This window comes from Fomitopsis serialis, assembly GCF_022376445.1.
Source record: "Fomitopsis serialis strain Sig1Antser10 chromosome Unknown B0H18scaffold_62, whole genome shotgun sequence".
NCBI classification, from domain to species: domain Eukaryota; kingdom Fungi; phylum Basidiomycota; class Agaricomycetes; order Polyporales; family Fomitopsidaceae; genus Fomitopsis; species Fomitopsis serialis.
The window spans coordinates 182,416-198,657 of record NW_025955022.1 but is presented as its reverse complement, the minus strand read 5'-3'; the positions used below and the strand labels follow the sequence as shown (position 1 = coordinate 198,657).

The 16,242-nt window shown below is 59.4% G+C and overlaps 5 protein-coding genes across 5 annotated transcripts; 2 read left to right on the top strand and 3 right to left on the bottom strand.

The window, feature by feature from the left end:
* Positions 1–99: 99 nt before the first annotated feature.
* B0H18DRAFT_1121565 (uncharacterized protein) lies at positions 100–542 on the top strand (the record flags this gene model as incomplete). The annotated part of the gene is made up of 3 exons (XM_048034350.1): positions 100–149; positions 209–425; positions 486–542. The coding sequence occupies 3 exons, from the start codon at positions 100–102 to the stop codon at positions 540–542; spliced, it is 324 nt and encodes a 107-aa protein (XP_047890672.1).
* Positions 543–2,262: 1,720 nt separating this feature from the next.
* On the bottom strand, positions 2,263–3,618 carry B0H18DRAFT_1022221 (uncharacterized protein; the record flags this gene model as incomplete). The annotated part of the gene is made up of 6 exons (XM_048029576.1): positions 2,263–2,332; positions 2,438–2,544; positions 2,754–2,818; positions 2,938–3,082; positions 3,112–3,215; positions 3,295–3,618. 5 exons carry the CDS (start codon positions 3,616–3,618, stop codon positions 2,472–2,474), a joined length of 711 nt encoding a protein of 236 aa, XP_047890671.1. The 3' UTR covers positions 2,263–2,332; positions 2,438–2,471.
* A 363-nt stretch (positions 3,619–3,981) lies between these two features.
* On the bottom strand, positions 3,982–5,368 carry B0H18DRAFT_1086227 (Clavaminate synthase-like protein; the record flags this gene model as incomplete). The annotated part of the gene is made up of 9 exons (XM_048032014.1): positions 3,982–4,029; positions 4,097–4,310; positions 4,359–4,447; positions 4,499–4,514; positions 4,538–4,569; positions 4,626–4,763; positions 4,810–4,990; positions 5,075–5,164; positions 5,223–5,368. The coding sequence occupies 9 exons, from the start codon at positions 5,366–5,368 to the stop codon at positions 3,982–3,984; spliced, it is 954 nt and encodes a 317-aa protein (XP_047890670.1).
* A 2,847-nt stretch (positions 5,369–8,215) lies between these two features.
* Positions 8,216–9,981, top strand: B0H18DRAFT_1213139 (uncharacterized protein; the record flags this gene model as incomplete). Its single annotated transcript, XM_048036504.1, has 5 exons — positions 8,216–8,608; positions 8,658–8,676; positions 8,741–8,828; positions 9,238–9,645; positions 9,672–9,981. The coding sequence occupies exons 1-5, from the start codon at positions 8,396–8,398 to the stop codon at positions 9,979–9,981; spliced, it is 1,038 nt and encodes a 345-aa protein (XP_047890669.1). The 5' UTR covers positions 8,216–8,395.
* A 747-nt stretch (positions 9,982–10,728) lies between these two features.
* Positions 10,729–15,754, bottom strand: B0H18DRAFT_956756 (uncharacterized protein; the record flags this gene model as incomplete). Its single annotated transcript, XM_048042487.1, has 17 exons — positions 10,729–10,909; positions 11,078–11,266; positions 11,319–11,431; positions 11,485–11,529; positions 11,583–11,915; positions 11,969–12,264; positions 12,321–12,792; positions 12,851–12,991; positions 13,051–13,068; positions 13,125–13,221; positions 13,279–13,470; positions 13,529–13,884; positions 13,944–14,668; positions 14,795–15,270; positions 15,321–15,551; positions 15,599–15,616; positions 15,672–15,754. 17 exons carry the CDS (start codon positions 15,752–15,754, stop codon positions 10,729–10,731), a joined length of 3,966 nt encoding a protein of 1,321 aa, XP_047890668.1.
* Between the last annotated feature and the right edge of the window lie 488 nt (positions 15,755–16,242).

The window sequence follows — 16,242 nt, the reverse complement described above, 5'->3', positions numbered from 1 at the left end:
TAGTCGAATCTTCCTTGAGGAGACTGAGGCCAAGCGCGGTTTCTGTGCAAGATCTGAGCTATCGACATTCCGGAGACTCACAGAGGACTCGGAGACGCGATGTACATCTTCAGCGGCGGCTTCCTCAAGTATAACCTCCACCGCGTCGTGTAAGCTGATTCCTCAGGCATCTCCACTCGCGTAGATCTCACTGACCGGCTGCGTACAGACCTGCCCTAGTAGGCACACAAGTGGTGCTCTGCGCTGGTCCCTTGCAATGTTCACGCGTCCTGGCGACTCTATTGTCCTTCGCGCCTTCATCGAAGAGAGCCCCATGGTTGCGCGCAGTTGCGGATGTTCCTGACAAGAGCGTCTTCGGCAGTGACCAGACATCGAAGGAGTGGTTTGCGCGGCGGATTGAGTACCAGCGTACAAAGAACCAGAAGGTCGGTTTGGTTCGACATTCGCTGCGTTGTACCTCGCTGACGCTGGCGTGCGATGCACAGGGACCCGAGACTTGGCGACAGAGCCGTGGTACGGAGCACTGTCCTGATGCTGCTTGACCAGGAATGAGCAGTTCAGTTGTTTCTATTCAGGAATGCCCCCCGCCTTGTAATTACGTACTGTAGATGTTCCCTGTAGTTTATCTGCTCTCACGCGCTGCAGTATATTAGGGCCACGCAATGAACCTTGTTACCACAGTTGCATGGCCGAAGACAACTGCTGTCTCCTTCGCATTGTATAACACAAAACCCTTATCTACGCAGACACAGACAATAAGCAAGCCCTTCTGTGTGTCCTTCAACGTCGACCATCACCATGAGTTGAAACGGTATGTCATTGCATGAGCTTGTGATAACATATAAGCTACATCAGCATGGGCAGAGGCTAAGGAAACGTCTAGTCTCAGTCCATTGCTCCTAGCATACATCCATAGCATCATCACCTGCAACACTGTGCGCGAGGCACTGTCAATATCGACCACAAGGACTTATTCAAGTACACGCGATGCTGATAGTGCGTCTTGACCTCGTTTGAGGACCACTGAGTGTATGTAGCGACTATCCGTGAGCATCCTCAGGAGGTCACGCCTGCTTGCTATTAGACCCTTCGCCCGCGCAATCTTCCAGCACTTGTACACTGCCCTCCGGGACTTGAGTGTACGGTGCACTGCGACCCGCTCGGCTGGGGGATTGCCCACTCGTTGGACCTTGTTCGCTATGGTAGGAATGCGGAGGGGAGCATCTACTGCTGCACTCTTGTCAACCTGGCGCGGATGGGCATCTTCGTCTGTACCTGTTGTGAACGTTCAGCTTGGATGTGTCTATGAAGGATTAATGCGTCTTGCATACGTTTGCGCTTCTGAGTCGCTGGCAGTGTACTGTCCCCAGTCTGCAGACTTGGTACAGCTGCCACAGTTATCTCGTCTTTCATTTCCGAGTCAGTAACGTACTCTTCTACTATCATTGCTGCATTGGCGGTCTCTGATGCCTCACTGCTTGTTATGAGAGGGGTGAATGAGCTCCAAGTGTCCGAGCCCAGTGGATTGATACTCCGAGTTAACATTTCCGAGTCCTCGATCGTCGATTGAGGTGCCAGTGTCCAGGCCGACTCGGAAGTCTCCGTCACCATCAAAGCCGTCCCCGACTTCTGTCACGTAGGACGATACATTCTCCGCAACGCTGGTGCGCACGACGAAGGTGGTGGCGCACCAGCTGGATACTACCGTTGTGCTTGTCTGACCCAGAGGTTGCGAACCCGTGGCTCGCTTGCTGGTGGGGACCTGCGTGGCCTCACACACAGCGAGTGCGGAGCTCGAGTCTGGAACCGGATGTCGTCACGATGAGAGACAGATGCCTCCACCATGGTGTCTCGAGCTGGGGACCTCGAACGCAGGGGTCTTGCGTTTAAATACCCTGTGCGCCGCATAGGACGTATCTCCAGCCTTGCTTCTAGCCTCCTCAAACCGCGCTCGGCACGTCATGCGCACATGTGTGCGTGCGCCGCTCACGAATTGTTAGCGTCTTACAACTTCTCGAGATAGTGGGTGTGCGTATACACATGATGGGGCCTTCTGTGATGTCCTTGTTCGGCTGTCACTGGTGAATACATACCTGTCTTCAAGTTGGTTGTTCCACTGGCAGCTGTGAACACGCGGTGTCCATGGCAATTATCTGTGCGCAGTATTGTCGTCTTCGCGTACTGGGTTCAACAATATGGAAGCCGGCAGCAGGAAGAATAAGAAGAGCATACCATTGAAGCACAGCATCGTGGATGACCAGGATACTGCTCACCGTGGCTCGAAATCCTGCCAAATACATAAACGGTAAGCCTCTATGCGTATCCGCACTATCCATATTCTTCCGCTTGTATGTCCCAATTATTCTTCCTCCTCCGCAGTTCGATACTGAAACCTTCAATCAGCGCGCAGAGGAACATCATGCCAAGGAAAATTTACCTGCATCGGAACCGCCACACAAGCCTTCGCTTCCTTATGACCTGGCACTGGCACTCTCTGCACCTGATCGCGTCTGACGCCTGAGGCGTTGTCCGTCAGCCCTGCGACTGACGACTCATGCCTTTCCCTGCCAGTGTTCGACCGACGTGCCTTGAATATGTAGTCAGTAGTCAGTACATGTGGTGACACGTCACTACGAAACTCACAAGGTTTGCGCCGACAACCGTGTCTATGGCCCTCTCCTGGACACGCGGCCTTAGCCCAGATGTTGCTGAACGATGGTTCTAATGTTTAACGAGGTGTTCGCGGTGACTACATGCGATCACTGACCTTTACGCTTGGGTGGAGCCTCTCGCTTTGAGGCCCGGCTTCTTGACCGTGCTTCCTCCTTCACCGGCGTAGTGGCGTCTGCAGTGGCACATCGAAAGTGCTCTCTCCTTTTGAACTCCCATCCCGTTCATCCGCAGTAGTATAGTCCCCCGATGAGCCCGTCCTTGCACACTAGCGGACACTTCGTCCGAGTCTACTAGTACTGCTCCATGCGAAGTTGAAGCCGTAGCGGAAGGGTTCCCGTAGCTGTCGGACTCGACAGGCGACTCTGGTATGTCCAAGTCATCGAGGCGCACTGTGACCCACTTGCCGTTCCTCACGTCCAAAGTATCGACGAAGTCTACAGGTCGGAATCGGAGTAGACGACCGGCGGGGGCGATCTCGGTCGACTCCATTCGATCTTTCGCAATCGGGGGAGGATCTGCTGCACGAACGGATATCCGTTGATCTCTCGGGTGTGGCACTAGTCGGAGGCATGGCCTGTTTCTCTCGACTCGCAGACAGTGCGTTGGGCATGTCTTGTTCACTAGATTCAACTCGAGTCCTAGACGTCTGTCTTGTGTCGGGGCTTGTCGCACTTGGTAGGTCGATGAGGAGGTTGCAATGACTCGGAGGAAATGGCTGAGAATCGTCGTATAGCCAACGATGCTTCGGTGAGCTATGATGATATAGAGCAAGTTAATACACAACAATGGCGAGTAGCGACCTGGCCTTTGTCTTATCGCGTGCACCGTGACGGCGAGCTCCGGGACATCACAGCCTGTAGTGCATGTATGCGGAAGGCTTCGCGCGCGAGTTCCATTGTCGAACAGAAGGCTTGCCATGCACAATGTCTCACTGCTATATGGCATTCGTACGAGAAGCCGGTCCTTTATGGCGATTGTTATGCCTGCTTGTTGTGCTATACAAGGTTGTAGCCTGCAGTAGCGCTTGTTACTGATTATGAGATCTCGCCGTGCAACTTGCCAATTAGCGCTGCAACATGCTCTCTTGTCATTCTTGTCCCAGTCGGTGGAAGCTTCCCGTGTGACGCCTGATGCTGTACATGTTGTTGAACTGGAGGAGAATTAACGTTTTTGATATTTAGCACCCTTCACTAATACGAGCGGAAGCATACTAGTTACCATGATCATCTACAGTACGTACAAGGCATCACAGGCAAGGTCCTAGACAACATATACAGAGAGCCACATTTCATCGAACACTCATCGTTTTCAGGCAGCATCAGGACGATGCTCCGTACCACGGCTCTGTCGCCAAATCTCGGGCCCTGCACACGGCACGCCCGCGTAAGTGGGCATAATACTGCTAGCATCGAACGTAGCCCACCTTCTGGTTCTTGGTACGCTGGTTTCTGATCCGCCGCGCGAACCACTCCTTGGACGTCTGGCCGCTGCCGAAGACGCTCCTGTCGGGGCACTCGCGACCGCGTCCGCGACCACGGGGCTCTCCTCGGTGAGGGCGCGGAGACGACGGAGTCGCCAGGACGCGTGAACATCGCCAGGACCAGCGCGGGAGCACCGCTTGCGCGCCTGGGGCAGGGCTGCACGTAGTTGGTCAGTGAGAATGGGTTGGGGAGAAGACGGCTTACACGACGCGGTGGAGGTTCGACTTGAGGATGCCGCCGCTGAAGATGTACATCGCGTCTCCGAGGTTGCACACGGCGTGTCCTGGGATCGGCTGGGAGGATCGTCAGCCCCACGCGGATCCGGAAGACGCGGGGAGAGGTACCTTGATGTACTGCCACCTGTCCGAACCCGGGGGCATCACCTGCATCCGCCGAGTCGGTTGTGCAGGAACGTCTGTGGCAGGAACGTCGCGTCAGCTGCCTTCCCTCGGCAGCTAGGAAACAACCCACCATCGAGCCAAAGTCGGTGTGCGCACCCAGCGCCGCCTTCTCTTCCGAGATCCCGCCCGGCCGGGGCGGATTCCGGATGCACCGCGTCTCGCTCCCGCTCGTCTCGTCCAGCCGGTGCAGCTGCGCGAGCGTGCCCTCCTGAGCCGAGCCGCTTGCCGAGGATCTCCATCAGCGTGCGGTTCACCGCGGCGGAGTGCTGGATGAACGGCCGGATCGTGTGCTCCATGCGCGCGGTGACCGTCGAGGGGTACGTGCGGTGCACGGGCGTGGGGAAGGCGAGGGCGTCGTCCTGGGAGATGTTGATGAACTCGACGGTGTCGCGTGCGCCGGTCTCGTCCGTGGCGTTGGCTCCTGGGGCTTTGTAGCTGGCGGGAGTATCAGAGTGGGCGGGGAACAGCGATACGCAGAGTACCTACCCGAAGGACATGCCGTCATCGCCTTGCTCGAACTTCATCTTCTCCTCGAAGGGGAGGTCCATCGTCTCTTCGCCCATGTCGAACATCTCACTGACTAGCTCATCAGCACCGTGGTTCTTCATGCTATGGCCGCGTGATTCAGTTCATTGTTCTGGAGAAGGCGGCCCGAACCGGTGCTTACTACCAGAAGCCGAGAGTGGTAGCAGCCGTCCAGAATTTGTCAATCTCCTCGTCGTCGCCAGCCTTGAGGAGCTCGTAGTCCACGACGAGGAGCGGGTGAGTCGGGACGTTGTCGGGGAAGGGCGGGTAGTTGGTGAGTCCGGGCATGTTTAGGAGAGGGGTGCTGAACGGAGTTGTTAGTGCCTTTGGGTTGATTGTACTGGTGAGTGAGCTAGCGATCTTGTTGGCGTCCACGGCCTGCAGTCCGTGCTTATATCCCTTCTACGTGCAGAGAACGCAGACTCGGAGAAAACATGTTTACGCCATCCCCATAGGCTCAATCCTCCGAGACGATGCCTCACCGCTCAGCTCAAGATCGCTCTACGAAGCCGCTGGACTCGCCGGCCGAAGCTCGCGTCGGGTCCCCATAGCAGGTCACCCACGTTCTCGAAGTCGTCGTGTGCCCATTGGGATACGCCGTGAATGCGTGGTCGTGCTCCATATGGTTTCTCTGAAGCGAGCAGCTGGCGCATCGGCGCCTGAGTCTATCTTCACCTGCTCGGCCGGGATAGATCGGCATGCCAGCAGGGCAGGGCCCGGTGCGTGCTTCGAACTTCGAATTGAAGCCTGTCTTGGGTCATGCGTCAGTAGAGCGTGGGTGAAGGAAGGGCGAGTACCTTATCATGGTGAGGAGAGCCGTTCGCAGATCCTCGCGTTCCGTTCGGCTGGGTGACGCCCGCCGGCGCGAGCTTCGCGCAGCGCGAGGGACTGACGAGTGAGACTTGCGTGATCTGTGCGAGTGAGCTGGCCGCGGACACGGGCCTCCGAGTTGGTGTGGACGCTACATGACTCGACGCAAAGCCGACGAACACCGAGCGTCGACATATGTGCATGCACCGCAGTGCGCTGCCAACTGGCATTTGCGTAGGGCGCCCCCGACGCCGCAGGACTGAACTCAATGCCAAGTTTCTACGCATCGGACGCCCAGGAAGTCGTCAATCACCCACGGCCACCGAGTCACACCAGCTCCGCCTGCACGAACGCTCCTACACTTCCGGAATCAGCACAGAAGAGAGCCGCGGTGAGTGCAACACTGACGTACCAGTAGTAGTATTGAAGGAGCACGCTGCCTGTGGGGCGTCATACGGTCGCATCAGCTGCGTGGAGTGTCATACCCACCCGACCCTGGACAAGCTCGTTCCAATCAAACTCGAACCCCACGCACGCTACAGTAGTGGTAGGCACCCATGACCACCGCGCCTGCCGAAATCCACAGCTTGTCCATATGCTACGGTCGTCTGCCTCTAATACCTCCATACTCACTCCGATAGCGCATCCTGCTCGCCGCAGTGTCAACAGAGCGCGCGATACGCTGCACGCTTCGCGATGTCGACCTGGGAGGGGAAAACGCAGCGTGTACAAGTGCCGCGGGCCGGACTGGCTCAGTCACACCCCGGGATGCAAGTGGTCCGACTAGCCGGGTTTGCGCTCAGGCGCGCCCCGCTTTGGCGTTGGCGTCGACCTGTGCCATCCATGACCGGCGGAAGGGCGCCCAAGGACATGGTGCATTACAGGCGCAACTGGAAGTGTGGGTCAGGCGACGACCTTGTGGCTGAAGCTCACGGAGAGATCGAGATCTTCCCGATGTTGTAAAGAGGCGCCCGTTCGACGATTGGACGAACGCAAGGTGGCCAAATTAATCTCACTGGCAGTACAAACCTGTTCTTGCTGTTGTCCTACCGAGCACGCAGTGGATACACTTCCCGCACACGGTCTACGTACGCATCCGTAGGCTAATTGACGGAAAGTGTCTCACAGTACTCAAATAATGTAGGACACAAATAAACCTCAGCCGTCCCTGCCAGAATCGCTCGCGACTCCAAGCTTCCCAAAACGAGCGGGCCTGACCATTTTTCTCCTCAACTCGCTCGTCCATCAGGCCGCAGACACGCTGGGAGCCCGCTCGCGCCATGTACAAGTGCGCTTCAAGGCCCACGGCGCGCGTGACTCCCGGCGACATTCGAAGGGGGCGCCTGAGGCGACCTTTCCTCGGGACGGCGCGTCTCATGGGCCTCTACGTACCTTACCGCGGCTCCTTGACGAGCCGCCCGGATGGCGAGGGCGCGCGTGACGGGTTGACGCGAGCGATGCATTGATGAACGTCCGAACTGAGGCCTACATACTGAGGCGCGCGTCGTCAATCCGGCTTTCAAATTCATACAGCCATAACCGGTTCCCATACCTCCGGGGCCCCGCTCGGTACAGCAGCAAGCGGTGGGGCACATCGCGAGGAGCTGGCCACTTGAACTTCGGCTGCGGTCACGGTGGCGGTGCTGTCGGGGTCGGCGTTGTCGGGAGCTATGTAGCTGCAGCGAAGAGCGGTGCACTCCGCGACCGGGCAGCTTTCCCGACGACGCCTCGAGGACGGCGGGCGTGTCGCCAACGTTGGGACGGTACATATGTATCCACTTGGCAGAATGCAACCACTTCCGGGTTCGCGCATCCCGGACACGTCGGTCGGGACTCGGCGGTCGCCGACGCGTCGCGTCCCGTGACCGCGTCCCGGTCTCCGTCGCAGCGCGCAATCCCTGGCGGGAGATCTGAACATACGGACGTACTTACCGCCGGCGAGGATGATGCGGACGACGACGTGGCTCCGCCCGACGGCTGCCATCTCTGGTGACGGTTGCCCCGAAACACTCGCTCCCATCTTCGGCGTGCACGGTCGCCGTCTCCTCGAATCTCCTCCGCCCGTTTTGGCAGGCGTAGTGAGTCGGTCGTCGCGTCGCGGCAGCAGGTGAGCCCCGTCCAAGTCGGACTCGCGTCACGCAGGGTCGCGCGCGTCCACTCATGTTCAAATCTCAACGACTTGGACCTTTGGCTGATAGGCGTACGTATGCCTGGCGCGCGCCAGGCATGCGTGCACGTAGATCTGGTGGCGTTGAGAGCGACTTACTCGAGGCCGCCGGGCTGCTTCCCGCAAGTGGGCCGGGCCCCAATATCATATAGCTCACCGCCACGTCCACGGTTCGACGACACGTTGCCCGAGCAGCTGCTCGCCCTGCCAATAGACTGCGGGCCCGATAGGCTATCGACGCGGGCTTCGCGGCGCCCGAGAGCCTGTCCAGACACGACGTGGGCCGCGTCCACCGTCCGGTGGCCCTCTGGAGGTGTCTGCAGGTGGGGTGCGGGCGGATGCGATCCCCGCGGACGTTTGCGTTTAGGCTTTACGTTGGCGATGCGCGGTCCGCCATCAATATCTCAATGTCGCACCCAAACGCGATCGGAACGAGACAGCGAGCGTTCTGTTCGTCTGCGGAGGCGCCATGCCAATGCCAGGTAACCACGGACGAGCATGCCGGGAGACAGGGTGATGGCAGTTCGCCGAGGGCGAGTGGCCGCGCAAACGTGCGTACCGAAGCAGGCGCGTTCAGCTCGAGCTTATACAGACCCACAGCAGCTCCTGCGGGCGCAGGGTGCGCAGGGATCCAGGCCCAGGATCGATGGGCGACTGACTTATCTGGCGCACCCCATTTGGAGGGCCGTCGATCCGGGGGCGCGTCCGAAAATACCGCCGCATGGGCCTGCCCATTGGTGGTGATGGGCATTCGGCCGCGCCCGACTGCCGGTACGTACGGTACGCGGTCGCTGGGCTGCGGCAAGTGCGCTCGCCGCGGTGCCTGGCGCGCTGGACGCTCATTGGTGGCGGTGCGCACGTGACGGGCGCCCGCGACCTGGGGGCGGTGACGGAGGGGCTGCGATTGGCTGGGTGCGGACGGTCGCGGGGCTGTTGCCTAGTTGGGCGCGGCGGATGGACTCGAGCGCGGCGCGTGGGCCGGAATCGGCGATGGGACGCGGTGCCGGGCAGCACCCGCGGGCAGGGCCTCGGCCGGGGAGGCCCACCGCCACGGCGTGTCACCGTCTGCCTGCACGCCGCCCGCGATCCATCCGCGCGGTCCATGCCGTCAGCACGCCCACCGTTCTGACTCAGACTTCTGCCGCCGTTTTCCGCCTCCCTATATATACACAACCTCCAGACGACGCGCAGCCCACGCCCCCGCGCTCGCGTCCGACCCTGCACGCTGCCCGCACCACTGCCATGTCCACGTTCCCCCGCCAGCTCGCGTCGACCGGCGCGCCCTCGTCGTCAAAGCTTCCGTCGCCGCACGACGCCGCCCTCCCCTGGACGCCCGATCCCGCGCCGATCGAGCTGTACATGCCCAGGCACCCGCCAAGGCCCGCCAGGACAAGTTCGTCGAGTCCGTCGCGCAGCGCAAGGAGCGCGTCGAGTTCCTCCGCCGCCGCGAGTGGACGCGCCGCATCGCAGAGTGGATCGACAGCGCCGCGGGCGCAGACGCCAAGGTGCGCGCCCCCCACCGCGCCGTCATGCGTGACGCCTCCGCAGACGCTCACACCCCCCAGGCGCTCCCCCCGATCACGTACTCGTGGGTCGACATCCTCGCAGCCGCAGACGCCGACGAGACTACGAGGACGCGCCGCCACCCGCGCAGCCCGCGCCCTACCGCTACCCCTCCCACCCCCACGACGAGCCGGAGAGCATGGAGCCCTACATCATCTATACCGCCTCCCCTCGCTCGCACCCCGCCCCGGCCCTGCCCTCGAGCTACACCCCGCCCCCGGCCTACCCAGCGCGCCCGCCCGCGCTCAACATGCAGGGCGCCCCGATGAGACAGCGCTCGGCCGCCGAGCTCCGCTCCCGCCACTCTTCGCTCTCGTCCATATCCGAGGAAGAGGAGCCCGCGCCGGCGCCCTGCTTTTAGAGAGAGGATCCCCCGATGCGTATCCACACCTCGGGCCCTTGCATACGGTGGCGCCAGCCACCAACGATCCATCGCGGTCCCCGGCCCCGCGCATGAAGGAAGGAAGGACGTCCGGATCCCCACCCGCAATTCCGCGCACACGCCGGTTGTAAAATAGCACGCGGAGCCGTGGCCTCCTGCACCTTATATATCCCCGCCTGCTACCGTACCGCCCCCTCTTGTATTTCTATACCCTACCTTACGCTAGTTGTTAGTTGCCCCCTCTCAGATCTCAACCCTGCCCCATTGGCGACGATGGACGGACGGCTCCCTCCTGTTGTTGCGGTCGCCTCGCTCAGGGCGATCGCTGGTAGCAGTAGCTGTACATGCATATCCTTATCGTAAGCTTGCTCGCTCGGAATCGAACGCGCTCAGCGCTGCTTCGGCACTCGATGGAACCCTGTTGCGTAGAGCCTGCGAGAACAGCCATGGACGTGCATAGTTCGATTTAACGCTGTATGTACCGAAGGTGTGGGCATGCAGCATCGCCCGACACAGTCACATCACGGTACCAGACTCAACCAAGAATTGCATAAGAGACAGAAACGAAGCATCAGCAGCAGCAGCAGCACAACTGCTATAGGTATGAACACGAACCACCACGAAACGAAGAGTCGCTGGTATACTATGCAAGGTATCAGTCCAGTCCCATCCCCGGCACCCAGCACTCCCCCCAATTACCCGCCCTCCCCTTCCCCCCACGCCCGCCTACGCAGGCGACTTGGGCGGGAGCGGCGGCAGGGGCGGGATCGCGGGCACGGACGGCTGCTGCCCCTGGCGCGGGCGCGCGGCCTTCCGCCGCGCGGCCTCCTGCTCCTGCGCCTCGCGCTCCGCCTGCAGGCTCGTCATCGCGTGCAGCTGCTGCGCGATGAAGTCCGACGTGCCTGGCCTGCCCGCGTGGACGAGGACGCGGGTGCGTAACGATCAGGAAGGGCGGAAGGACGGAAGGGGTGCGGTGGGTAGCCCGGGGCAGGGGACAGGGGAGAAAGGCGAGCGGGAGAGGCAAACGCGGTTAGTGCGGGCGGGCGGACGCGCGGGGCGCGGGGAGGGGACGTACCGCATGCGGAGGATCCGCAGGATGGTCTCGCCGTTGTTGACCTCCTTCTCCTCCTGCTTCTCCTTCTTGCGCTTCTTGATCGTCCCGAGGTTGCGCTGCTGGTACACCGACTTGGCGCGCTTCTTCACCGCCGGCGACGCGCGCAGGCTCTGCTGCATCATCCGCACGCACTCCTCCATCAGCGCGTCCCTGTGCGGGAGGTGTGTGTCAGCGCAGGCGGGTAGAGAGCGGAGGCACGCACGTATGCCAGTCGTAGTAGAGCCGGATGGACAGCACGTCGCGGTACTTCTGGTTCTGGAGCGACTCGATCGGCACGGGCCCCTCTCCGCCCGCGTAGAAGTAATCTCGCAAAAACTGCGCGGACCGTGTCAGCCCCACCCACGCCGCGGTGCCCCGCCTACACGCACCTTGAGCCACTTGAACACGATGTCGACCTCCTTGTCCGTCAGCGGCTTCATGTCGCTCGAGATGTCCGACAGCGGCGGGATGAGCAGGCCCTGATCACGTTCAGGATCTCCTTCCACACGCGCGTCATCACCATCTCCTTCGTGCTCTCGCTCAGGTACGTGTTGAACGTCGGCAGGATCGCGTCGAGGTAGTCGAACAGCGGCGCGATCGCCTGCTCGATCTCCACGTCCGTCAGCGCCTCCGGCCGGATGCGCGGCTTCTCCGACTGCGGCAGCGGGATCATGACCTCCGCGCTGTTCTGCCCGAGCGCCTGCCCGAACAGCGCGGTGACGTTCCCCAGCGCCCGGTTGTAGTCGATGCTCCCGCTCGTGGACTTGACGAGCGTCTTGAGCACCACCTTCGACAGGCATTGCTGGATGAACGGCGTGACCTGCGGCCCGGACGTTCACAGCGTGCCTAGCGTGAGAGTGGGAACGAACTGACCTTGTCAATGAAGACGCGGACCATGTCGCTCTCCGCACGTTTGAGTGACCGGAAGGCACGCCCGAAGTAGAACTGCAGGTCGTCCTTCTCGCCCTCCATGCTGATACGAAGCAATATCCGCCCTTGGCTGTCGAGATCCATCCACTGGTCGTGCGTGAGGAAGTCGCCGTATCGCCGCGGGTCCAGGCAGATGTATGCTCGGCCGACAGTGTCGTGCTTGCCAACTAGAGCACGGTCACGGACACTAACCATCAGCCAGAGTGGTTTCTCTACTGAGATGTCGAACGTCTCGTCCCCTGGAAAGGTTATTTCAGTGACCGATTAGCGAGTGGGAAGCAAGAGAACGGCGCACATCGAGGGCTTAGCGACTCGTAGATAGTACGTGTCTTAGCTAGGCGGTGTCCCTGCTCATCACTCAGAGTGATGAAGGTGTCCAGCTTCGACGACGGACTCGTGTCCAGAGGTATGAGCCCCTCCGCGATGCAGATCTTCACGGTGAACAAGAATCGGTCATTCCGCTCTACCTTCTCTGGTACAGGGGGTGCCTGCTGCAAGGCCTCCGTCTTCTTGTCCGCCTGCATCTGCGCGTACATCTGGTCCAGCAGCCGCCGTGCGGCCTCGACGTTGTTCAACTTGACGCACGACTCGGGCTGGAACGTGAACATCTCGACCTTCTTCTCGCCGACGGCCGCCAGCTGCCTGGCCTTCTCTAGCCACGCGGACGACTTCTGTGGCTGAAGGTAGTCGGTCGGTCGTGGGAACATCTCCGTCATGAAGAGCTCCTCCACGCTTCGACAGTACTGCTCAATCGCCTTGCTGATGGTCTACGCAGATAGGTCAGCCAGAAAACGTCAAGGCGGAGCGCCCTGTTCCCTATCTCACCTTAGACAAGCTCGTGAAGAACCTCGCCTCCTGGTATTCATCCTCCCATTCCAGTTCCTCCAGGAACGTGATAGGGCTCCGCAAAGAATCGAACAGATCAATGATAGAAGAACTGTGCCCCTCCGTACCTTCTGGTTGGAACTGTCACAGCGTAGTCAGTTATGCTCAGTTGCGAACATTCCTTGCACCACATAACATACTTTGTCCGCCGCGATCGCCTACAGCGAGATGTGGGTAAGCATATATAAGTAGAACGGGATGGGAAAATCCTCACAGCTTGGACCCACTGGGTTGTCTTGTTGTCCATATTGACTAGCCATTGCTGTACGTATGGCTGGAAGTACCCTCCCAGGTCGAACTGGATATCTCCACTGCAGAATGTTCAATGCCACAGTCCACAACTGGCTTCTGAATTCGAGTGTACTCACTTTGGCACGAAAGCATTGAACATGGCCATCAGGGTCTTCGCACGTCGATAAAGCGCGAAAACGTCCTGAATCGGGACATCAGGTGTTGGCCCGTTCATAGAGTCTTCGAATAGTCGTTTCCGCGAGTCGTCCAGGTCTATGAGGAAGTGCGGCACCTGGACCTCGACCACTAACGACACGATGTCCAGTCGACTGCGGCAAAACGTCAGGCCATTCCGCACAGACGAAGGCAGCAAGCACGCACGCGTACCCAAGTATAGGCTCAGGGAACCGCTTGTCCAGCAGCTTCGCGGCCTTCTCGATCTCGTCTGTCATGAGCAGATGCGGGAGCGCCTTGTTCACCCCTGGTGCTGCGAGGAACTCCTGCCGTTTCTGGCCGTAGTAGCGAGCAGCTACGGTGCGCACTTGTTCCTGGACATCAGCGACCCGGGCGGCCACGTCGACGTCGTACTTCTCGAGCAGCCCGCTCGCGCGAACTACCTCGAGGATGTGAATGAAGGGCGCTACCTCAGACTGCTTCAGGTTCGGGATGGCTTCCATGGCATGGTAGAGGGAGGATAAGAATATGCTGAAGAGGCTGCCGTACACCTGTGCTAGGTAATCGCGCTGGCATGAAGGTCGGTCAATACACCAGTCAGATAGGTATGTGAGCCAAGGGGCCTTACATCTTGCATCGGCCACTTCTCCAGCTCGACCTCGCTCAGGACTTTCTGTATGTTCTGCAGCGCCTCGGGGATGCACTCCAGCGGCACCTCATTCCGCTCATAAAACTGCCTCACGAGATCCAGGAAGCACGTCACACGATACGGCTGGCCTATCCGCCACCGCAGCGCGACCTCGTTGATCAGCTCGATGTGTGGTGAGGAGAGTATTCCTAGCGAAACCTCGTCGTCATCACCTACTGTCGGACTGAGCATCGCCTCCAGATCCGCGATGAGACAGTGCTCCAGCAGCCGCTTGTAGTACTTCCGTGGGTTCGGAGGGATGAAGGTGAAGTGGTGCCCGACGGGAATGTCGTCGTCGCCATCGACCTCCTCCTCGATGTTACCGAAGTCGTCGGCGGTGATACTATTCGCATGGTGCAGTGAATGTCTACTGCTGATGGATGCGTTCCGTTGTGACGTGCCCGCGGCATAGAATGAGTCCGGCCTGGTAGACCGTTGTGAGTACATGGATCCGGGGCGCCCATTCGGGCCAGCGGAGAGGGGAGGTTCTGTGGATGGGCCCTTGGCGATCTCGGGGTTGACCTGTACCATAACAAGCATGAGCTGGGATAGGTGAGACGTTTCGAGCGTTCGCCAATATTGCCACGCTGCTTCACTCTCGAAGTCGTCGCGGCGGCCAGGGAAAGCAGCACCAGCATTGATGTTCTTGAGACAAGTCTGATAGTCTGTCAGCACAGGAGCTCAGCGGGACCAAAGGCTAGGCGGATACCTTCAAGTCTGTGAGAGCAGCCTGATAGAGGGTAAACCGAATGTGCAAGAATGCATGAGCGGATGGCTTGCCTTCGGAGTACAGTACTTTCCAAGTTCTTGCATCTCCTGTTGTATTGAAGACTCCGGTAGCTTGAACAACTGGGCGGCAGTCAAGAGCAAGGGCATGTCAGAGATGTGCTGGCTGACTCGCTTCGGGGACACCATGGAGTCGCGTGTTGAAGACGAATCGTAACCAGAGTCGCTGGGAGCTTGTGATGGTGCGAGCTTCTCTGCATACATGTCTAGCCGAGCCGTCAATTCTGGCGGTACGTGGCTGATTTGTCGTAAGCATTCCCGAAGCAGGCGAATGAAGTAAGCGATGTGGTTGTTCAGCTCAAGCTTCCAGCCATCGCCGGCCAAGGAAGGTTCCTTCTTCAGGACATTCGTGGCGTTCGTTGCAAACATGAGGATTAGCTCCTCGATCTTGCGATTCTCCTTCATTTGTCGTTTGAAGGTCTCGTCCTGCACTCGCCCATAAAAGACCGCCATAGTTCTCCGCGTGAGCTGTTCAGAGTATCTGGGGAGAGCTCAGATTGACGTCGTTGAGTCATCAAGACTATCACGCACGCTGGGTCCTTGCCCATTGCAATATTCTGCAGCTTCTGCTCCAGCACCTTCAGCAGATCCTTCGGAAACCTCACGGACTTGGGTCCATCTCGCAAGTCCTTGAAGAGATCACCAATGGAGAAGATGGAGTTGTGGAGGGCGCCCTGTATTCGGGCAGAGTAATCTGACGACTTGGATTCCTCCTCGGCATGGGTCTCGACGGGCTTGGGCTGTAGCTGATAGCTCAGATACCTGCAGGAACATTAATGAGATCTAACGTAGTGTTCATCGGGACTTACGCGACACGGAATATGTAGCTATAGCGAGTGGAGATGGTTAACGTTTGGTCTGCACTGCGGCAGCACGACGCACTTCATTAAGTCCTCGTCGGACACACGGAACTTCGACACCCTCCGTTCATGATGCACTGAACCGGCGTGGCTACGTCTTGACATGGTATGGGATCCGAAGCTTGAAGTCGTCTTCGTGCAGGGCAATACAGCCTGAGCCTATGAATCACGCGTTCTGATCTCGAGGCTTCGATGTCAGATTCAGAGTATAGCAAAGCAGCGGTGAGCGCGAGCGTGCGCCAATCAAGCCCCCACCAGCAGGAAGAATCGCGGAGGCTGAGGAGGAAGGTAGTCGTGCAGGTCAGGAAAGGCGAGTTGCGGCAGGTCGCCGTCCGTTCACGGAGTTGCAAATGACAGGCAAGACTAAGGACTTGTGCTCGCGTGGCAGACGCGCCCCGGCGCCCTGTTTGCGGCACAGTTTGGGCTCACCGCCACCAAGCGGGTGTTTGTGCCCGACTGTCATGAATCGTACGTGTTTGCATACTTCTCTCCGTGAATCAACCTGCTAACGGAATCTAATTTGAAGGTCTTTGGGGTGCCGTTGGAGAGTTACAGTATCACGACTTCGGAAGTACAATCCGTCATACGATGTG